The sequence below is a fragment of the Callithrix jacchus genome, chromosome 18 (genome assembly GCF_049354715.1).
Source record: "Callithrix jacchus isolate 240 chromosome 18, calJac240_pri, whole genome shotgun sequence".
NCBI classification, from domain to species: Eukaryota; Metazoa; Chordata; class Mammalia; order Primates; family Cebidae; genus Callithrix; species Callithrix jacchus.
In genome coordinates, this window is record NC_133519.1 from 52,114,228 (window position 1) to 52,137,779 (window position 23,552).

General features: G+C 44.3%; 1 protein-coding gene across 6 annotated transcripts in view; it reads left to right on the top strand.

Annotated features, from left to right (window-relative positions):
• Window positions 1-23,552, top strand: part of LOC118149217 (uncharacterized) — a 468,469-nt gene that overhangs the window by 151,513 nt on the left and 293,404 nt on the right. For 2 of the 6 annotated variants that reach the window (XM_078355342.1, XM_078355344.1), the window contains exons 1-3: window positions 309-3,404; window positions 19,362-19,423; window positions 19,500-19,580. In XM_078355342.1, the coding sequence (XP_078211468.1) occupies window positions 2,863-3,404; window positions 19,362-19,423; window positions 19,500-19,580 (685 nt within the window). In that variant the 5' untranslated portion in view covers window positions 309-2,862. Of the gene's footprint in view, window positions 1-308; window positions 3,405-19,361; window positions 20,062-23,552 lie in introns of those variants that run through there. The other 4 variants (XM_054247750.2, XR_013529253.1, XM_078355345.1 and 1 more) reach the window with 4 other exon arrangements.

A 23,552-nucleotide genomic window follows, 5' to 3' on the forward strand; every position in this document is an offset into this window, starting at 1 on the left:
ACACATACACTTCCAGACAATTAAAAGCATTGTTTTCTTTGCAATAGAGATACCATGCTGCTTTCCAGAATACTGAAAGAGCATAGAAATAGAGTCAAGAGAACTTACAACACAGTAAATGTTACAGAGCCTACAATCTTGTCCCCTTGTGGAGACTCAGTTTCTCCCATGGCACTTGTCAAGTTCTTCAGTTACAGAAAGTAACTGAAGTTACAAGTTCTTCAGATACCTAGAACTACACTACATTTGGAATGAAATCCTAAGTTCAAATAGTGCATCTCATTTATAGGCTTGGTTTACAAAATATCAACATTCTTACAGTATATATAATATATTTTTCTAGGTTAAGCTTTCTATTAAATATTTTACATTCCACTGGAATCTTGATCTGGCCCTAAGTATAGAGGCAAAGAGAGCCAGTATTTCCTAATTCAACTGGCATTCCCTTGCAAAATACTGCCTCAATATTCTCTTGCAAAGAACTGCCAAAATGAAGTCATTACAGACTTTTCAAGTAAGAATTATCTCATCTCCCAAAGGGAAGGAAATGCTGTACAAGAAAGGCTTATGGAATATACTCAGATTAAACGTGACCTACCAGAGATGGCAGTGCCCACCTGTCTGGGGTGGGTGCTGCAAAGACTGGCTGAGTGGGGGAGGCACAGCTGGGGTTGCAAGTTCTGCAAGGCTGGTGGGGTCCTGGAACAGCAGGAGGCCTTTCCCCAAAACCAAGTTGGCAGGGTGGAAGCCTCATGCTCCTGGGCGTAGCTGCAGCCACCCAGCTCTGGCTCTGGACCAAGCATCCCTATTTTCTCAGGGGCCTGGGAACCTCCTACTCCTACAGGCTTAGAATTGCCTGCTCCCTCTTTCTGGCTTCTCCCCGATCCCAGTGCTTGTTCTGGTGTGGAGCAAAGTTATGGCCAAGCCCAGGCGCTATTGCTACCCAGCCAGGTGTGTGCATGGTCAAGGAGGTACTGACACACAAGCACCCTGGCGCCTCAGCCCCCTCTGGAATTTGGGCACCAATGAGTGTTGGAGGGATGCTGAGGGCAGTTTGATGTGAGCCTGCAGCACCCCCCACCTGGCACAAACAGCCTGGGTACCATGGACAGCATGTTGATGGTGGGAGGCAGACACTTTCATGGGCAGAAAGGAGTAGGGACCTGAAGACATTCCACCTTCAAGTATGGGATGGCCTGAAGCCTGGAGGCTAAGACGCCAGTTCCTGATGGAGCCTGTGGCCCAGAGAGAGAACTTGTGGTGATTTTCCTGGGCCTGCCCATAGCCACCCATGGACCAATTAGCATGCACTTCCTTCTGAGCCCTAACCCCAGCCTCAGCGAGACTCACACAGACATTGGGACTACCAGCTGCAGGAAGGAGTTACCCGCTTTGGGTGTCCTTGACTCATCAGGACATCCTGCCTATGGAAAGGAGTCATCCTCTTCAGGTCTCCTCAGAGTTGTTCTGTCACTCCATGCAGCTTCTCTGCCTTGCTCGCCCTTCAGGTGCCCACATACCTCATTCTTCGTGGATGTGGGGCAAGTACTTGGGACCACCCGGCGGGTGAAACTGCAAGAGCTGTAACACAAACAGGGCTGAAATACAGTCCCCGCTTGCCCTGTTGTGAGTGATAAAGTGAAGAGCAGCGGCCCTTCCAGGACCCCAGACCTAGGGGCTCCCCAAGCCAGGGCTGTGACACTTTGGGGCTCTGCAGTTCCTGGCATCTCTGAGCTTCTGGGCTCACCACGTGCGCACAACGGAAGCTACCTGCAGCACCCCTGATCCAGCACAGCCTCGCAAGCACTGGCACCTGCACTGAGGCCTGGAGCTGCCCTCCCGGGGCGAAGCTGTTCTCTTTCCAAGTCCAGAAGGGGGCGTAGTTTCAAGGCCAAGAACTTCCCAGCACCGTGCCCCTCCCACCTCTCTCCAACCGGGAGATTTAATGGTTTATATTTGAATTTTATGGTCTAGGGAAGAAACTTAAGAGTCAGTCACTCCAGTGGAAGTTCTGAGGAACTCCTTTCATTGGCCTGGGGTCTTGGAGAAGGCGGGGTTCCTCCCAGGTTAGAAGCCCCCTTCTTCCACACCCCTTCGGCCTCCATGTTTGGGTCCCTCCCAGGAACACCCCCTTGGTGGAAGCCGTCTTTCCCTCTCCTGGATTTCCCCTCTGGAGTCCCCCTTCCACACTCTCTCGTGGAAGCCTGTCTTCCCCCCTAAACTCCATCTCTCTATTCCCTTCCACTCAGTGTGGAAGCTGCTTTCCTGTCCTGGGTTCCATCTTTCTGGATTCTCTCACTCGGTGTGAGAGTCAGCTGTGTCTCTCTCTACCTAAATAAAATCCCTTTATCCAACACTTCCTAAGTCCGACATTTACTGCGCCCTGGTCTCCTCTCATTCTTAAGAGGGCAGGAGACCAAGCACCTGGAGAAACGTCCTCTCAAGGAAGCCAAGGGCACCCTGAACCCCAAAACCCCAATATTACATTTGGCGAGCCAGCCAGGAGAGGGGTACACCCAAAAGGGGTACGGCCAGAAGAGGGGTACAGCCAGAGAAAGAAAGTTAAAATCGTGAGTAAAACCGGCCCCATTGTCCTGTCTCTTTAAAAATCTCCTGAAGGCGCGGACGGGCAGGGCTGAGGGGAACCTGAGCACGCGCCTCAGAGGCCCGACCCAACCAAAGTTAAAAGCGCAGTTTTTTTACCTCCAAGCTCTCTCTCCGCGTTCCTCTCCTTCTCTATCCTTCGGATATTATCTCTGGGACCAAAAGCTGCCGAAGCCTGTGGGGTGGAAAGGGCGAGCACTCCCCACTCTCTGCTCATTGCTGGCGAGGAACAGCCCAGCCCCGGGCGCAGAACCGCGCATGCGCAGAGGTTGGTCAGAGAAAAACAACGGGGAGGGGCAGGTTCAGCCGGAGTCTGCAGGGGGCCGAGCGCCACGGCCTGAGGCACGGTTCTGTCAGGCCTCCCAGGCGTTCTCCAGCCTCTCCCGGGCCTTCTCCAGCCTCCCGGGTGTTCTCCAGGCCTCTCCCGGGCGTTCTCCAGGCCTCTCCGGCGTTCTACAGCCTCCCGGGTGTTCTTCAGCCTCCCGGGCGTTCTCCAGGCCTCTCCCCGGCGTTCTGCAGCCTTTCCCGGGCGTTCTCCAGGCCTCCAGGGCATTCTCCAGCCTCTCGGGTGTTCTCCAGGCCTCTCCCGGGCGTTCTCCAGGCCTCTCCGGCGTTCTACAGCCTCCCGGGTGTTCTTCAGCCTCCCGGGCGTTCTCCAGGCCTCTCCCCGGCGTTCTGCAGCCTTTCCCGGGCGTTCTCCAGGCCTCTCCCCGGCGTTCTGCAGCCTTTCCCGGGTGTTCTCCAGGCCTTTCCCGGGTGTTCTCCAGCCTCTCCTGCGTTCTCCCGTCCCAGGCAGCAGGGTAAGAAGCGCTTCCCCAGGACGTTGGCCTGTTGGCCGCGGGTCCCTGTGTGGGCAGCGGCTCACCTGGTTCTGGCGGGGTCACCCTGGCAAGGGAAGGTGGGTTAGGGGAGAGGAGGCCCGGGTCCTGAGGGTCCTTAAGGACATTTTCCTACAAGGGAAGGTGGGTTAGGGGAGAGGAGACCCGGGTCCTGAGGGTCCTTAAGGGCATTTTCCTGCAAGGGAAGGTGGGTTAGGGGAGAGGAGGCCGGGTCCTGAGGGTCCTTAAGGGCATTTTCCTACAAGGGAAGGTGGGTTAGGGGAGAGGAGGCCCGGGTCCTGAGGGTCCTTAAGGACACTTTCCTACAAGGGAAGGTGGGTTAGGGGAGAGGAGGCCCCGGTCCTGAGGGTCCTTAAGGACATTTTCCTACAAGGGAAGACGGGTTAGGGGAGAGGAGGCCCGGGTCCTGAGGGTCCTTAAGGGCATTTTCCTACAAGGGAAGACGGGTTAGGGGAGAGGAGGCCCGGGTCCTGAGGGTCCTTAAGGACATTTTCCTACAAGGGAAGGTGGGTTAGGGGAGAGGAGGCCCCGGTCCTGAGGGTCCTTAAGGGCATTTTCCTGCAAGGGAAGGTGGGTTAGGGGAGAGGAGGCCCGGGTCCTGAGGGTCCTTAAGGGCACTTTCCTACAAGGGAAGGTGGGTTAGGGGAGAGGAGACCCGGGTCCTGAGGGTCCTTAAGGGCATTTTCCTGCAAGGGAAGACGGGTTAGGGGAGAGGAGGCCCGGGTCCTGAGGGTCCTTAAGGGCATTTTCCTACAAGGGAAGGTGGGTTAGGGGAGACGAGGCCCGGGTCCTGAGGGTCCTTAAGGGCATTTTCCTACAAGGGAAGGTGGGTTAGGGGAGAGGAGCCCGGGTCCTGAGGGTCCTTAAGGGCATTTTCCTACAAGGGAAGGTGGGTTAGGGGAGACGAGGCCCGGGTCCTGAGGATCCTTAAGGACATTTTCCTGCAAGGGAAGGTGGGTTAGGGGAGAGGAGGCCGGGTCCTGAGGGTCCTTAAGGGCATTTTCCTGCAAGGGAAGGTGGGTTAGGGGAGAGGAGGCCGGGTCCTGAGGGTCCTTAAGGGCATTTTCCTACAAGGGAAGGTGGGTTAGGGGAGAGGAGGCCTGGGTCCTGAGGGTCCTTAAGGGCATTTTCCTGCAAGGGAAGGTGGGTTAGGGGAGAGGAGGCCCGGGTCCTGAGGGTCCTTAAGGGCATTTTCCTACAAGGGAAGGTGGGTTAGGGGAGACGAGGCCCGGGTCCTGAGGATCCTTAAGGACATTTTCCTGCAAGGGAAGGTGGGTTAGGGGAGAGGAGGCCCGGGTCCTGAGGGTCCTTAAGGGCATTTTCCTACAAGGGAAGACGGGTTAGGGGAGAGGAGACCCGGGTCCTGAGGGTCCTTAAGGGCATTTTCCTGCAAGGGAAGACGGGTTAGGGGAGAGGAGGCCCGGGTCCTGAGGATCCTTAAGGACATTTTCCTACAAGGGAAGACGGGTTAGGGGAGAGGAGACCGGGGTCCTGAGGGTCCTTAAGGGCATTTTCCTACAAGGGAAGGTGGGTTAGGGGAGAGGAGGCCCGGGTCCTGAGGGTCCTTAAGGACATTTTCCTACAAGGGAAGACGGGTTAGGGGAGAGGAGACCCGGGTCCTGAGGGTCCTTAAGGGCATTTTCCTACAAGGGAAGGTGGGTTAGGGGAGACGAGGCCCGGGTCCTGAGGATCCTTAAGGACATTTTCCTACAAGGGAAGACAGGTTAGGGGAGAGGAGACCCGGGTCCTGAGGGTCCTTAAGGGCATTTTCCTGCAAGGGAAGACGGGTTAGGGGAGAGGAGGCCCGGGTCCTGAGGATCCTTAAGGACATTTTCCTACAAGGGAAGACGGGTTAGGGGAGAGGAGACCGGGGTCCTGAGGGTCCTTAAGCGCATTTTCCTACAAGGGAAGGTGGGTTAGGGGAGAGGAGGCCCGGGTCCTGAGGGTCCTTAAGGGCATTTTCCTACAATGGAAGGTGGGTTAGGGGAGAGGAGGCCTGGGTCCTGAGGGTCCTTAAGGGCATTTTCCTGCAAGGGAAGGTGGGTTAGGGGAGAGGAGACCGGGGTCCTGAGGGTCCTTAAGGACATTTTCCTACAAGGGAAGGTGGGTTAGGGGAGAGGAGGCCGGGTCCTGAGGGTCCTTAAGGACATTTTCCTACAAGGGAAGACGGGTTAGGGGAGAGGAGACCGGGGTCCTGAGGGTCCTTAAGGGCATTTTCCTACAAGGGAAGGTGGGTTAGGGGAGAGGAGACCGGGGTCCTGAGGGTCCTTAAGGACATTTTCCTACAAGGGAAGGTGGGTTAGGGGAGAGGAGGCCGGGTCCTGAGGGTCCTTAAGGGCACTGCAAGGGGAGATGGGTTAGGGGAGAGGAGGCCGGGTCCTGAGGGTCCTTAAGGGCATTTTCCTGCAAGGGAAGACGGGTTAGGGGAGAGGAGGCCCGGGTCCTGAGGGTCCTTAAGGACATTTTCCTACAAGGGAAGACGGGTTAGGGGAGAGGAGACCGGGGTCCTGAGGGTCCTTAAGGGCATTTTCCTACAAGGGAAGGTGGGTTAGGGGAGAGGAGGCCGGGTCCTGAGGGTCCTTAAGGACATTTTCCTACAAGGGAAGGTGGGTTAGGGGAGAGGAGGCCGGGTCCTGAGGGTCCTTAAGGGCACTTACCTACAAGGGAAGACGGGTTAGGGGAGAGGAGACCGGGGTCCTGAGGGTCCTTAAGGACATTTTCCTACAAGGGAAGGTGGGTTAGGGGAGAGGAGGCCGGGTCCTGAGGGTCCTTAAGGGCATTTTCCTACAAGGGAAGGTGGGTTAGGGGAGACGAGGCCCGGGTCCTGAGGGTCCTTAAGGGCACTTACCTACAAGGGAAGACGGGTTAGGGGAGAGGAGACCGGGGTCCTGAGGGTCCTTAAGGACATTTTCCTACAAGGGAAGGTGGGTTAGGGGAGAGGAGGCCCGGGTCCTGAGGGTCCTTAAGGGCATTTTCCTACAAGGGAAGGTGGGTTAGGGGAGAGGAGGCCCGGGTCCTGAGGGTCCTTAAGGGCATTTTCCTGCAAGGGAAGACGGGTTAGGGGAGAGGAGGCCCGGGTCCTGAGGATCCTTAAGGACATTTTCCTACAAGGGAAGACGGGTTAGGGAAGAGGAGACCGGGGTCCTGAGGGTCCTTAAGGACATTTTCCTACAAGGGAAGGTGGGTTAGGGGAGAGGAGGCCGGGTCCTGAGGGTCCTTAAGGGCACTGCAAGGGGAGATGGGTTAGGGGAGAGGAGGCCCGGGTCCTGAGGGTCCTTAAGGGCACTGCAAGGGGAGATGGGTTAGGGGAGAGGAGGCCCGGGTCCTGAGGGTCCTTAAGGGCACTGCAAGGGGAGATGGGTTAGGGGAGAGGAGGCCCGGGTCCTGAGGGTCCTTAAGGGCATTTTCCTACAAGGGAAGGTGGGTTAGGGGAGACGAGGCCCGGGTCCTGAGGGTCCTTAAGGGCATTTTCCTACAAGGGAAGGTGGGTTAGGGGAGAGGAGGCCCGGGTCCTGAGGGTCCTTAAGGGCATTTTCCTACAAGGGAAGGTGGGTTAGGGGAGAGGAGGCCCGGGTCCTGAGGGTCCTTAAGGGCACTTACCTACAAGGGAAGACGGGTTAGGGGAGAGGAGGCCGGGTCCTGAGGGTCCTTAAGGACATTTTCCTACAAGGGAAGGTGGGTTAGGGGAGAGGAGGCCGGGTCCTGAGGGTATTGTTCTGTCCTCAGCCACGAGGCCGGCCTTCTTTAAAGTGTGTGCTCTAATGGCCCCTTCCTAGAAGTTTACCCTTCTGTGGCGGTTTTATAAATCGGCCCATGTGAATTGGGCTTTGGCTGGGGAACATTGGTACCCAGCTCCTGAGCCTCACTGGCCTGGTTCAAGGACCCCTTGGCAGGAACCACTCAACCCAAGCGTCCCTTCATGCCTGTATAGTGGTCCCTGGAGGTCATGCAGATGGTGAGCCTGGGTCCTATCATGCTGGTAGGTCCCAACTAAAACCCAGTACGCAGACAGCCCTCTAATAAAGTAAATCACGCATACTGGGCACACAAAATGCCGGGTTCTGACTGAAAAACGTTTCATTTCAGTGCCTGTTTTACCTAAGAAACGCCTTAGGTTGAAGCGGCTGTAATTTCTTTTACTGGGAATGCTGGCATTCTTTGTATTCAATTTCAGATGAGTGCCAGTCTTCCCAAGCTCCAGTCCCCATTAAGGTGTATACTGGAAAATTAAAACCAATTTAACACACAGTCTTTAAAAAAAAACAACGCTCATTTTTCACGGCCAGACAGCGTGGCCAAATTACCCCCTGCTAAGTGGAAAACCTAACCCCCAAAGAGCAGAAAAAATACCCCAACATCTTTCCTTAAGCAATTGGGGAAGGCCTTAAAACAGTTCACCTCCTTGTCGCCAGACTCCATTAAGGGTCGGTTAATACTAAAGAACAAGTTTATTACTCAATCAGCAACAAGTATCAGGTGAGAGCTCCAGAAACTGGCGGAAACTGGCCTCAAGGCCAGAACAGAGCCTAAAATCATTACTAAATCAGGCAACCTTGGTGTTTTATAATAGAAACCAGGAGAAACAGGCTAAAAAGAACAGTCATCAAAGAAAGGCTGCTGCCCTAGTCATGGCTTTTAGGCAAGCAGACCCCAGGGGTTCAAATAAGGAAAAGGCTCGGGTTAGCCGCCAGTCTGGCAAAGCTTGTTACCAGTGCGGTCTAAAGGGACATTTTACAAGAAACTGTCATCAAAGGAATAAACCACCAGCTTGTCCATGCCCGCTGTGCCAAGGGAATCACTGGAAAGCACACTGTCCCCGGTTTTCAGGGCCTGAGGTGTCTGACCAGATGACCCAATGGCAGAACTAAGGGTGTCTGAAGCCACTGCCAGCACGAGCCGTCACCCTCACAGAGCCGCAGGTGAAGCTGACCATAGAGGTCCAGGAAGCCAGTGTTCTCCTCAGCACTGCATGGCCTTCTGGGTATTTCTCTCCTGCCCTAAAGACTTGGTGCTTGTTAATTGTCTCCCCTCAAACTCTCCCTGTGTAGGCCCATCCTAGGAGGACCAGTTCAGTACTCTGTCTACCCCAGTGACAGTTAAGGTGGTGAAAATTAACTCATGGATTCATCAGCCTTGGCTAAAGCCTTGACCACCTCCTTAAGAAAGTCATAAACCCTCCACTCCGCAGCCTAAAGTTCCAAAAGACAACCCTTCCTATCCCTGTGAGCCATTAAAAAATCTACACCTACTTTTCCAACAAGATCCTCAGGGAAGTTACCACTCATAAGTCTAATTTATATCCTGGCATTGATAGGACTATAACCCTCAACTTTGCTATCTCTCAGACTTCAATTACCCTTTTCATAGTGGGAAGGGAACCTGCCTCTTTCTATGAAAAAAATGCTGCTATTTTGTAAACCAGTTAAGTGTTGTTTTAAAAATAGAACTCAGGAATCAAACACAGGGCTAAAACCTTCAAGGAGCAGTATTGTGAAGCTTGTTTAGCAACTGACTGTCCTGGCTCTATTCTCTCCGAGGCTCCTTTATAACCATTTTATGTTTGTTGGCATCTGGGCCTCTCATCTTTAACCACCTTGTCACATTTACTTCTGGAACAATAAGGTCACAAATAATCCTGCTGCTAAAATCTCAGATGTCCTTTGCTCATAAGCTCTGTCGTAAACCTCTAAATCAACCTGCACCCCTGAAAGGCTCCCCTCTGGAGGAAACCTCAAATGCAGGGCTCCTTATATGCCCCATTTCAACAGGAAGTAGTTAAAAAACAATGGGCATCAGTAATTCCAACAGAAGTTGGGCTTTCCTGTTGTTGAGGGCTGGGAAGGTGTTCTGTTTCCAGGTCCACAGTGGGCGTAGTTTTAAGGGCAAGAACTTCCCAGCACCATGTCCCCCTCCCATCTCTCTATATCCAGGAGATTTAATAGTTTATGTTCAAATTTCATGGGCTAAGGAAGAAACTAAGAGTCAGTCACCCCAGGGGAAGTTTTAAGGAACTCCTTTTATTGGCCTCGGGTCTTGGAGAAGGCGGGAGTTCCTCCCAGGTTAGCAGCCCCATTCTTCCACACCCCTTCAGACTCCATGTTTGGGTCCCCTTCCAGGAACACTCCCTTCGTGGAAGCTGTCTTTTCCTCTCCTGGATTTCCCCTCTGGAGTCCCCTTCCACACACTCTCATGGAAGCCTGTCTTCCCTCCTAAACTCCATCTCTCTATTCCCTTCCACTCAGTGTGGAAGCTGCTTTCCTCTCCTGGATTCCATCTTTCTGGATTCTCTCACTCAGTGTGAGTTAGCTGTTTCTCCTTCTCCTGTTTCTCTCTCTAAATAAATCACTTTCTATAAACACTTTTGATTCTGACATTTACTGTGCACTGTGTCGTGGTCGTCTCACTCATTCTTGAGAGGGCAGGAGATCAAGAACCTGGAGAAACGTCCTCTCAGGGGAGCTGAGGGCACCCAGAACTCCAGTGTTACATCCCTGCCATAGCTGGCACAGCTGACTGTGCACGGTGGCCGGACCCTGCACCTGCTCACATGCTCCTCACCACTTCGTGGCTGGCTTGCCCTTGGCAGCTGTGGGATTTGGGTTGGTAGTGTGAGCCAAGCAGAGCCTGCTGGGTTGAGTGTATGGAAAGAGGCCAGCGGGCCTAAGCAAAACTCTGGCAAAGACACCACTGGCCACCGAGGTGGTGCAATAACCTAAGAATCCTGTGACACCAATCATTACTCTAATTCTCAGATTCTACTCTTTCACAATCAGTATTACACATTTATACAATAGTATATTTCAAATTACATTATAACTTTACCACCTGCCTTACAATCCAACTTTCTTAATTTCGGATATATATATTTTCTGCATTTCCAAAAAAATGAGATTTTTGTTAAAGAATTCATAGAAGCCCTGTGGTTTTTTGGATCATACTGAATTTTTAATTTTCTTCACTATGATATCTTCATGTTAGTAAGGAATCATCATCAGACTCAATAATAATTGTATTCTACAATTTTCACACACTATTGTGCACCAGCTATTAGTTTGCTAAATATGTATCATCAATAAATATTTAATTTTGGCATTGTTTATCATCCAGTTACTTCTAGTATCCTAGTTCTATGAAAATTAAAACCATTACTCTTATAGTCTAATGAAATCAGTAAACCAATTCCAAATTGCTATCTTAACACTTCTACTTCCTAGAACCACTTCTGTCATATGCTTTCTATTTTGTCTCTTCCTTGATCAATTTTTCAAGAAAGCTAAACATGAAATATACAATTGCTTCTTATATATTCAGTCTCTTTTTTTACTTGTATTTTAAGTTAGGGGCACATGTGCATGTCACAGAGGTTTGGTGTACAGATAATTTCATCACCCCAGTAATAAGCATAGACCCCATACGTATTTTTTCTGATCCTCTTTCCCTTCTCCCACCCCTCAACCTCACCTAGGCCCCAGTCTGTTACTCTCCTTCTAGTCCCTGTGTGTTCTTGTTGCTTAACTCCCTCTTGTAGGTGAGAATATGCAGTGTCTGGTTTTCTGTTCTTGGATTAGTTTGCTAAGGATAATGACCTCCAGCTCCATCCTTGTTGCTGCAGAGAACATAATCTCATTCTCATTATGGCTGCATAGTATTCTTTGATGTATATGTACCGTATTTTCTTAATTCAGTCTGCTGTTGGTGGGAATTTAGGTAGATTACATGTCTTTCTTATTGTGAATAGTACTTTAATGAACGTATGTGTGCGTTATGTCTTGATAATACAATGATTTATATTCCTTTGAGGATATACCCAAAAATGGGACTGTTGCCTCAAATGCTAATTCTGTTGTAAATTATTTGAGGAATTGCCACACTGCTTTCCACATGGCTGAACTAATTTTACACTCCTACCAGCAATGTATAAGCATTCCCTATTCTCCTCAGCCTTGCCAACATCTGTTATTTTTTGACCGTTTATTAATAGCCATTCTCATTGGTGTGAAATGGTATTTTTTGGGGTTATGATTTGCATTTTCCTAATCTCATGTACTGTTGCTGTATTTGTATAGCTGTTCCTTTCATTATTCCTCCAAATACATGTAAATGTGAAAACTTATGTGGTAACCCTTCTCAGGAGTACAGTGTCTGAGAATATCATATAATCCACCTTATTTGAAGACAATTTAATCTAGTTGGTTAAATTTTAATCCAAAGTTATTTTTGTTAAATACATTGAAATATTATATCAAATATTTTTATATATAAAACTGATGTCAGTGTGATTTATGGTTGTTTGTAGCTAATCCTGTTTTCAGAAACCAGCATTTACAGCACATTTATTTATTTATTTATTTATTTTTTTTTTTTTTAATTTTTTATTGGATTATAGGTTTTGGAGTACATGAGCAGAGCATGCAAGACAGTTGCGTAGGTACACACATGGCAGTGTGCTTTGCTTTTCTTCTCCCCTTCACCCACATTTGGCATTTCTCCCCAGGCTATCCCTCCCAACCTCCCCCTCCCACTGGCCCTCCCCTTTTCCCCCCAATAGACCCCAGTGTTTAGTACTCCCCTTTCTGTGTCCATGTGTTCTCATTTTTCATCACCCACCTATGAGTGAGAATATGCGGTGTTTCATTTTCTGTTCTTGTGTCAGTTTGCTGAGGATGATGTTTTCCAGATTCATCCATGTCCCTACAAACGACACAAACTCATCATTTCTGATTGCTGCATAATATTCCATGGTGTATATGTGCCACATTTTTCCAATCCAGTCTATTATCAATGGGCATTTGGGTTGATTCCAGGTCTTTGCTATTGTAAACAGTGCTGCAATGAACATTCGTGTACATGTGTCCTTATAGTAGAACGATTTATAGTCTTTTGGATATATACCCAGTAATGAGATTGCTGGGTCAAATGGGATTTCTATTTCTAAGGCCTTGAGGAATCGCCACACTGTCTTCCACAATGGTTGAACTAATTTACACTCCCACCAACAGTGTAAAAGTGTTCCTTTTTCTCCACATCCTCTCCAGCATCTGTTGTCTCCAGATTTTTTAATGATCGCCATTCTAACTGGCGTGAGATGGTATCTCAATGTGGTTTTGATTTGCATCTCTCTGATGACCAGTGACGATGAGCATTTTTTCATATGATTGTTGGCCTCATATATGTCTTCTTTCGTAAAGTATCTGTTCATATCCTTTGCCCACTTTTGAATGGGCTTGTTTGTTTTTTTCCTGTAAATCTGCTTGAGTTGTTTGTAAATTCTGGATATCAGCCCTTTGTCAGATGGGTAGACTGCGAAAATTTTTTCCCATTCTGTTGGTTGCCGATCCACTCTAGTGACTGTTTCTTTTGCCGTGCAGAAGCTGTGGAGTTTGATTAGGTCCCATTTGTCTATTTTGGCTTTTGTTGCCAATGCTCTTGGTGTTTTGTTCATGAAGTCCTTGCCTACTCCTATGTCCTGGATGGTTTTGCCTAGATTTTCTTCTAGGGTTTTTATGGTGCCATGTCTTATGTTTAAGTCTTTAATCCATCTGGAGTTAATTTTAGTGTAAGGTGTCAGGAAGGGGTCCAGTTTCTGCTTTCTGCACATGGCTAGCCAGTTTTCCCAACACCATTTGTTAAACATGGAATCCTTGCCCCATTGCTTGTTTTTGTCAGGTTTATCAAAGATTGTATAGTTGTATGTATGTTGTGTTGCCTCCGGTGCCTCTGTTTTGTTCCATTGGTCTATATCTCTGTTTTGGTACCAGTACCATGCTGTTTTGATTACTGTAGCCTTGTAGTATAGTTTGAAATCCGGTAGTGTGATGCCCCCCGCTGTGTTCTTTTTGCTTAGAATTGACTTGGCTATGCGGGCTCTCTTTTGGTTCCATATGAAGTTCATGGTGGTTTTTTCCAGTTCTGTGAAGAAAGTCAATGGTAGCTTGATGGGGATAGCATTGATTCTGTAAATTACTTTGGGCAGTATAGCCATTTTCACGATATTAATTCTTCCTAACCATGAACATGGAATGTTTCTCCATCTGTTTGTGTCCTCTCTGATTTCGTTGAGCAGTGGTTTGTAGTTCTCCTTGAAGAGGTCCCTTACGTTCCTTGTGAGTTGTATTCCAAGGTATTTTATTCTTTTTGTAGCAATTGCGAATGGCAGTTCGCTCTTGATTTGGCTTTCTTTAAGTCTGTTATTGGTGTAGACGAATGCTTGTGATTTTTGCACATTGATTTTATATCCTGAGACTTTGCTGAAGTTGTTTATCAGTTTCAGGAGTTTTTGGGCTGAGGCGATGGGGTCTTCTAGGTATACTATCATGTCGTCTGCAAATAGAGACAATTTGGCTTCCACCTTTCCTATTTGAATACCCTTTATTTCTTTTTCTTGCCTGATTGCTCTGGCTAGAACTTCCAGTACTATATTGAATAGGAGTGGTGAGAGAGGGCATCCTTGTCTAGTACCAGATTTCAAAGGGAATGCTTCCAGTTTTTGCCCATTCAGTATGATATTGGCTGTTGGTTTGTCATAAATAGCTTTTATTACTTTGAGATACGTTCCATCAATACCGAGTTTATTGAGGGTTTTTAGCATAAAGGGCTGTTGAATTTTGTCAAATGCCTTCTCTGCGTCAATTGAGATAATCATGTGGTTTTTGTTTTTGGTTCTGTTTATGTGGTGAATTACGTTGATAGACTTGCGTATGTTGAACCAGCCTTGCATCCCTGGGATGAATCCTACTTGATCATGATGAATAAGTTTTTTGATTTGCTGTTGCAATCGGCTTGCCAATATTTTATTGAAGATTTTTGCATCTATGTTCATCATGGATATTGGCCTGAAGTTTTCTTTTCTCGTTGGGTCTCTGCCGGGTTTTGGTATCAGGATGATGTTGGTCTCATAAAATGATTTGGGAAGGATTCCCTCTTTTTGGATTGTTTGAAATAGTTTTAGAAGGAATGGTACCAGCTCCTCCTTGTGTGTCTGGTAGAATTCGGCTGTGAACCAGTCTGGACCTGGGCTTTTTTTGTGAGGTAGGCTCTTAATTGCTGCCTCAACTTCAGACCTTGTTATTGGTCTATTCATTGTTTCAGCTTCCTCCTGGTTTAGGCTTGGGAGGACACAGGAGTCCAGGAATTTATCCATTTCTTCCAGGTTTACTAGTTTATGTGCATAGAGTTGTTTGTAATATTCTCTGATGATGGTTTGAATTTCTGTGGAATCTGTGGTGATTTCCCCTTTATCATTTTTTATTGCATCTATTTGGTTGTTCTCTCTTTTCTTTTTAATCAATCTGGCTAGTGGTCTGTCTATTTTGTTGATCTTTTCAAAAAACCAGCTCTTGGATTTATTGATTTTTTGAAGGGTTTTTCGTGTCTCAATCTCCTTCAGCTCAGCTCTGATCTTAGTAATTTCTTGTCTTCTGCTGGGTTTTGAGTTTTTTTGATCTTGCTCCTCTAGCTCTTTCAATTTTGACGATAGGGTGTCAATTTTGGATCTCTCCATTCTCCTCATATGGGCACTTATTGCTATATACTTTCCTCTAGAGACTGCTTTAAATGTGTCCCAGAGGTTCTGGCACGTTGTGTCTTCATTCTCATTGGTTTCGAAGAACTTCTTTATTTCTGCCTTCATTTTGTTGTTTACCCAGTCAACATTCAAGAGCCAGTTGTTCAGTTTCCATGAAGCTGTGCGGTTCTGGGTCAGTTTCTGAATTCTGAGTTCTAACTTGATTGCACTATGGTCTGAGAGGCTGTTTGTTATGATTTCAGTTGTTTTGCATTTGTTGAGCAGTGCTTTACTTCCAACTATGTGGTCAATTTTAGAGTAGGTGTGATGTGGTGCTGAGAAGAATGTGTATTCTGTGGATTTGGGGTGGAGAGTTCTGTATATGTCCACCAGGTTTGCTTGCTCCAGGTCTGAGTTCAAGCCCTGGGTATCCTTGTTGATTTTCTGTCTGGTTGATCTGTCTAGTATTGACAGTGGAGTGTTAAAGTCTCCCACTATTATTGTGTGGGAGTCTAAGTCCTTCTGTAAGTCATTAAGAACTTGCCTTATGTATCTGGGTGCTCCTGTGTTGGGTCCATATATGTTTAGGATCGTTAGCTCTTCTTGTTGTATCGATCCTTTTACCATTATGTAATGGCCTTCTTTGTCTCTTTTGATCTTTGTTGCTTTAAAGTCTATTTTATCAGAGATGAGAATTGCAATTCCTGCTTTTTTTTTTTTTTTTTTTTTTTTTTTTTTTTTTTGTTTGCTTTCCATTAGCTTGGTAAATCTTCCTCCATCCCTTTATTTTGAGCCTTTGTGTATCCTTGCATGTGAGATGGGTTTCCTGGATACAGCACACTGATGGGTTTTGGATTTTTATCCAATTTGCCAGTCTGTGTCTTTTGATTGGTGCATTTAGTCCATTTACATTTAGGGTTAATATTGTTATGTGTGAATTTGATACTGCCATTTTGATGCTAAGTGGCTGTTTTGCCTGTTAGTTGTTGTAGATTCTTCATTATGTTGAAGCTCTTTAGCATTCAGTGTGATTTTGGAATGGCTGGTACTGATTGATCCTTTCTATGTGTAGTGCCTCTTTTAGGAGCTCTTGTAAAGCAGGCCTGGTGGTGACAAAATGTCTGAGTACTTGCTTGTTCGCAAAGGATTTTATTCTTCCTTCACTTCTGAAGCTCAGTTTGGCTGGATATGAAATTCTGGGTTGAAAGTTCTTTTCTTTAAGAATGTTGAATATTGGCCCCCACTCTCTTCTGGCTTGTAGTGTTTCTGCCGAGAGATCTGCTGTGAGTCTGATGGGCTTCCCTTTGTGGGTGACCCGACCTTTCTCTCTGGCTGCCCTTAGTATTCTCTCCTTTATTTCAACCCTGTTGAATCTGACGATTATGTGCCTTGGGGTTGCTCTTCTTGCGGAATATCTTTGTGGTGTTCTCTGTATTTCCTGCAATTGAGTGTTGGCTTGTCTTGCTAGGTGGGGGAAATTTTCCTGGATGATGTCCTGAAGAGTATTTTCCAGCTTGGATTCATTCTCTTCGTCCCCTTCTGGTACACCTATCAAACGTAGGTTAGGTCTTTTCACATAGTCCCACATTTCTTGGAGACTTTGTTCATTCCTTTTTGCGCTTTTTTCTCTTATCTTGGTTTCTCGTTTTATTTCATTGAGTTGGTCTTCGACTTCAGATATTCTTTCTTCTGCTTGGTCAATTCGGCTATTGAAACTTGCGTTTGCTTCGCGAAGTTCTCGTATTGTGTTTTTCAGCTCCTTTAATTCATTCATATTCCTCTCTAAGGTATCCATTCTTGTTATCATTTCCTCGAATCTTTTTTCAAATCTTTTTTCAAGGTTCTTAGTTTCTTTGCATTGATTTAATACATGATCTTTTAGCTCACAAAAGTTTCTCATTATCCATCTTCTGAAGTCTAATTCCGTCATTTCGTCACAGTCATTCTCCGTCCAGCTTTGTTCCCTTGCTGGTGAGGAGTTTTGGTCCTTTCTAGGAGGCGATGTGTTCTGGTTTCGGGTGTTTTCCTCCTTTTTGCGCTGGTTTCTTCCCATCTTTGTGGATTTGTCCGCTGGTCGTCTGCGTAGTTGCTGACTTTTCGTTTGGGTCTCTGAGTGGACACCCAGAATGTTGATGATGAAGTATTTCTGTTGCTTGGTTTTCCTTCTACCAGTCTAGCCCCTTCGCTGTACGACTGTTGAGGTCCACTCCAGACCCTGCTTGTCTGGGGTGCACCTCTAGTAGCCGTGGCACAGCGAGGGATGCTACCAGTTTCTTTTTCTGCTCTCTTTGTCCCAGGATGATGCCTGCCTAATGACAGTCTTTTGGATATAGAGGCGTCAGGGAGCTGCTTGAGGAGACAGTTTGTACTTTATAGGGGTTTAATTTCTGAGCTGTGCACTCTGTTGTTCATTCAGGGCTGTTAGGCTGCTATGTTTGATTCTGCTGCAACACAGCTCATGAAACAACCCTTTTTTTTTTTTCTCAAATGCTCTGTGTTGAGGGGTTTGGGCTTTATTTTTGGATGTCCGATCAGGTGTCCTGCCCAGCTAGAAGGCAGACTAGCCACTGTTTGGCTGCCGAGGCTCCGCCCTGCTGTTGTGTGATTCGCGCTGTTCCTGCCGGCTCTGCTGTGGTCTCCGCCACGCCCTGCGGCGGAGTCTCTTCGTTGTAGCGTGTTGCCTCAGCAACGGCAGGCTGCGTCAGCAGTGGGCGTGTATCTCAGTAGGGACGGGTTGCCTCGGCAACGGCTGGCTGCGTCAGCAGTGGGCGTGTATCTCAGTTGGGGCAGGTTGCCTCCGTAGTGGTGGACGCCCCTCCCCCACAGAGCGTCTCGGACCGTCTGCCCGGGATAGTTTGAAATCGCGGTTTTGTTTGTCCCACTGGGTATCCCAAACGATCTGTACCTGCAATCCCCTGGGCTGGGCTACTGTGCAAGTCTCGTTCAGTCTCAAGTCCAGCCCTCTCAAGTCTCAGGCTGCCGGTTCAACAAGGCACCCGGACAAGCGCGCCCTGTGGGGATTGCTGGGTAGGGCCGGCCGCCGCCGCCCTGGCTGCCGGCTTCGCCAGGCAGACCTACTGCCTGGCGTCCCGTGTCTTTTTATACTTGGGAGTTTCCCCGTTCTGTGGGCAACAAAGATCAGTCTGGAAATGCAGCACTGACTCACCGTTTGCGGATTCAACGCGGGCTCCAATCCTGGGTTTTTCTCACAGCGCCATCTTGAGTCCCCTCCAGCACATTTATTTTTTGCTCAAATTTTAATCTGTATTTTATTTGCTTTTTATTTATTTGTCTGTTTTTCTTTTGTCTTTTCACTTTGGCACTCTATGCATGTTTTATGTGTGTGTGTTTTTTAAAAATATTTCTCTAATTCTGGGTATAAACGTATATTTCTCTATTAGTACTTTTCCAGAGCTCCTACAACCACAATTTTTAATATCTACTAGTATATTTAGTAAGTACATTTCTTAATAAGGTTTTTTTCTCTCTCTTTTTTTTTTTTTTTTTGAGACGGAGTTTCACTCTTGTTACCCAGGCTGGAGTGCCATGGCGCGATCTCGGCTCACCGCAATCTCCGCCTCCTGGGTTCAGGCAATTCTCCTGCCTCAGCCTCCCGAGTAGCTGGGATTACAGGCACGCGCCACCATGCCCAGCTAATTTTTTGTATTTTTAGTAGAGACGGGGTTTCACCATGTTGAATAGGTTGGTCTCGATCTCTTGAGCTCGTGATCCACCCAACTCGGCCTCCCAAAGTGCTGGGATTACAGGCTTGAGACACCGCGCCCGGCGGGATTTTTTTCTCTTTTCTATCTTTCTCTGTATGTCATTTTTGCTTCGTCTGTTAGAATACTTCTGTACCGATGCCTGGAGCTGCCCTCCCTACCACAGCCAACACACCTGGCTGTGGACAGTGGCCAGAACGCACGCTCGCTCAAACACTCCTCACTGTATTGTGCCTAGCTTGCCCTTGGCTGGTATGGGAATTGGGCTGGTAGCATGAGCTGAGCTACCAGAACTTTCTTTCACGTAAGAAATTTATCCATCCTTCTTTTGATGCCATTCATGTGTTCGTTATTTAAATCAGTCTTTCAAAATTTTATTTTTCTCTTGATTATTTACTTATATTTTTACACTTGTTTCTTTACACAGTTCTTTATCATCTTAGGTACATAAAAGTCAGAGCATTTTTATATTCATGTTTAGACAATTGTTAAGTTTTTAAAATATGCCACCTATGGAAATAATCAGCATTGTTGCTTGGAATTGTAGAGGGAGAAACAGTTGCAGGCAAGTCTTTGCTTGTGTCATTTCTAGTTTATGTAAAAATGAAAGGTCAATTGAAAAAAAACTTATTTATTATTTAAAGACAGCCCATAAAAATATTGCTAATTATTTCTGTATTTTGTTACCCACAGGGAAACTCCATTATTAATGATTGGAGATGTATTTAATTCATCGGAACTTGAGAGAATAGAAGGTAAGTGAATGCCCAAGGGCAGCTGGGTTAGTCCACACCAGTATGCATGTTTTGATTTTGCTCTATGGATACATAGACCAGCTGTCACTATCATTTTGGAAGAAAAGGAAGGAAGGAACAATTGATCCTAGGCAGCAGAGAGAAACAGCAGGCCAAGGTAAGTGCTCTATAATGTTCCCTTTAATGTATATTCAATTAGATATGCATTTTGATACTGAGAGGCATTTAAGTTGCTTTTTTCCTACAAGTTGCTTTTATGAACGTTGTCATATGTATCTGTTTGCATAAGAGTAATTCTAGGGTATATCCCCTGGGAATATAAATTTTGGGACATTACTAAGGGAATCTTCAACCTTACTGGGCATTGCCGAATTTTAACCCAAAATCACCGAGTCTGTAACATTTTCTATTTATATGTTGATAGTAAATGGGAATCCCCTTTGCTTTACATTTCATTAGAAATTTGTATTGTCAGGCTTTTTATTTAAAGTTAGGATTGTACGTATATAATGGCATCACATAATGCTTTTAATTTAAACCTTTCTGATTATCATTGAGATTGATTATCCTTTTATTTGTTTTCCGACTGTTGAGCTGATCTCTTCTGTAAACTTTCTGTCAACTAAAAAATTTTTTCAGTTGGGTTATTGATTTTTTTTTAAATTTGTACATATTTAATGTATATCTTTGGCATTAATATTTTTGGTTACATAGGTTGGAAATATTTTTGTAGTCTTTCTAAACTAATATATTTTTTAATAATTTTTTTTTCACAAAAATATTTTAAATTATAATGTAGTCATATTTATTAATTATCCTTTATATAATTTTGAAACCATTTTGAATTTTTCTAGCACATTCTTTCCTGTACATAGATCATAACTACATCCTAAATTGTAAATATTTAATGTGAAGATTTTCATTTTTAACAATTTAATTCACTTTAAGGTGTAATTTTGATCTTTATTAGGAATCTAATGTGTTGAAAGATTGTCATTCAGTGTCTCTCGTCTCTACTAATTAATGTGTCCTTTATCATAAATTATACTTCTATTTTTGCATTAGTGTCTTTCTGTTCTTTTCATTTGCCTTTAATATTTTCTTTATAATTTCCCACTCACTTTCCCCAGTGTTTTAATTCAGAAGTCATGAAGAACTAACCTGGTATATTTTAAATAAGCATAATATGTTGGTTAATAAATAACTATAAAATAACTTGTGGATAAAACTTATCTAGGATTGATTTATTGTTGTACTATTTTCTTCACTTTGCAATATTTTTATGTAAATTAATTGTAAAGCATATTTAGAAAGTTAACACCTGGGAATTGACCATTACTCTCAGGAACCACACTAATCCCACTCTATTACATCTAGATGCCTGCTGTAGCATAATTTATAATTTCGCTTCACTTCCCAGAGTGGTTTACTCTTCACAATTGTGTGTGTATCATACCCTGATATTTTAAAGTACTTTATTTTCATGTCAAAGCATTTATAAACACTGTAATATTATCACTTTCATTAATTCACTTTCTGTTGTTCAGTTTTGTGTTTACTTTCCTTCAGTACTGATATTTTTAACTTCCAGGATTTCTACATAAATATTTTAGAATTTGTCTTTATATTAGTCTTCAGTTTCACCATATGTTGTTTCATAATTTATTGCTTTTATAAGTAAAGTTTGGCTTTCAGTTGTTACTTTGAATATTTTTATCACACTTATTTAAAGACTTTGAAAGGCTTTAATCTTCTATGCTTATCATTTTTATACCTTAAACTATTTCTATTACATGTATTTAATTGCTTTTCTCTTAATCGGGAGAGTAATAGCAAGTCAGAGAGAAACATTTTACTTTTTCATAATGCCTAATAGGAGCCAGAAAAGTGGTGACTCTCTCACTTTGGCCCATAAAGATTCCATTGAAAATTTAAATAAGAAGAAAACGTTCTTGACAATTAAATTTTTTGATACCATTAGGGTAATAAATACTCATAAATTCTGAGGTATTTATTAATACATATTATCTAATATGAATGCCTTAGAAATTAGAAAAACAAGGAGCATATTTGTGATATACAATTGCAAGCATTCATAGCAAATTAAAATTTATTACTGAATCTCACTAAATAAAGATTTATAAGTGGTACAATTTGTTGCATTAAACATTGTAAATAAACTGTAAACTGTCTGTACTAGCATTTTTAGTTTATAGTTCAATATTATGTAAATTTATTATTTTTTAGTTTTTAAAACCTGCTTATTTCTCAGAAAATATCGCACACTGTATTGGATTAGTTTTATTAGAAACCTCAATTTTAAGACACATAATTTAGTAAACACAAATGACTCCGCTAGGAAAATTAACTTTATCAAAATGATGGTTTGGTGGTACATAAATTTCTTCACTCTTTGAGTGCAATGTCCATTTTGTTGACTTTGCTATTAACATAATTCTTCATTATCCATAACACTGCTTGGCCTATGTAAAACAAATGACATATTCTGCTACCTCACCATCATGAATAATGTCAGCCATGAAGTCTTCTGAATGGCAACTTTTAACTTTGTTAGGCAAATTAAATAGGATAAGGCTGTGTAGCCAATGTATCCAGCAGTGAACGACAATGATTTCTACCTTGGTTGGGTGACGTGGCTTAAAAGTTTTTTTATTCCATAAAATTGTTATTTTCTACATTATAAAAATGTTTTTAATTGAAGTCTTAGCCTGAACTTTTTATACATATCAGAATAGTAAATATACATAAGACTTCCACTTAAAGGTGGCAGATTAAACACATTCACTTAGTTTCACCTGACTCAAATTCTGATGTAATGAACATAATTTTTTAAATGCATAATCAGAAGTTTGGCCAGAAGTCAAAACATTGTTATGGTTTAAGTAAGAGAAGCTTCAGAAAATACTGGAGAAAAAGAGAAGTTTTGAAGTTGTTAGAGGAAAGAAAATCATGTTTTATGTGTGTGGGGGGGCAGAATTAAGGTTTTGGATGGTAATACTGTATCCATGAGAAAAACAAGTTCCAAAATTGCTAATGAGAATTCTATTAAACATGCTATTTGGCTACTTCAATTTACTTCTGCAGTAGAAGAGACAAACTCCTGTAGCATTAAAACTTTTTTTTCTGAATTTAAAATCAGTGTATGATTTATAATCAATATTTTCTGAAATTAAATCTTATAATTCAACAGTTTATATAAGTTGTCATGAGAATGTTTCTTAAGAATAAATACAAGTTAGTCAGACCTAAGGAAATACAGGAATGAATAAAAATCTGTATTACTCACACCATAGTGAATAAGCTCTGATAATATATCAGATTTGCATTGTAATTAGAAAGTTATGCTTTAATAGTTTTCATTTCCTGCTTGAACTGAGAACTGTGCCTTATTAGATTTAGCATAATAAATGGCCTTAACTTACTGTCAAGGAGATTTCCATATACATTATAGCTAAAATGTTAAAAATTTAAACCAACATATATACAATATAGGTAGATTTTCTTTTCTGAGAAATGTAAACAATGTCAGAATTTGTACACTTAATATTATATCTAGTATTATTTTATTGAAGGTATCTTAATTTACTTACAAAGACATGAAAATAATTGAGATAATCTTTTATCTGTTATACTGTCCATGAATAGAATTAGACTAATATGAAGATTTTAGAAAAGTCAACATTATCAAATCAAAAGAAGTTTGTTGGTAAATCATACATGAAATTTCTAGGTGACAGAAAACTAAAATTATTGATTTATTCATGTATTTTATATTTCTAGGATTTTTTGAATTATTCATTTATAATGTAGGGGCAATTTAATCAAAGCCTTCTAATGGTACTAGCATCTTAAAATACATGAGAAAATTCTGATCATTGTCCTAAGCTTCACAACACATATATTTAAACAAAAAGAATCAAGTACTCCAGAAAAATAAACCTTCATTAAGGCAGTGTGATTATTGAAAATTGATAGGCTAAGCTTTAACCTTTTGCCTAGTTACTTTGCCAGAAGCTTGGATGTTAATGAAACCAAGTCTAAAAGGTGAATGGAGAACAGCCAGAGAATTTATTAGCTCTTCAATTGACACATCAGTCTGTTCAAAGGC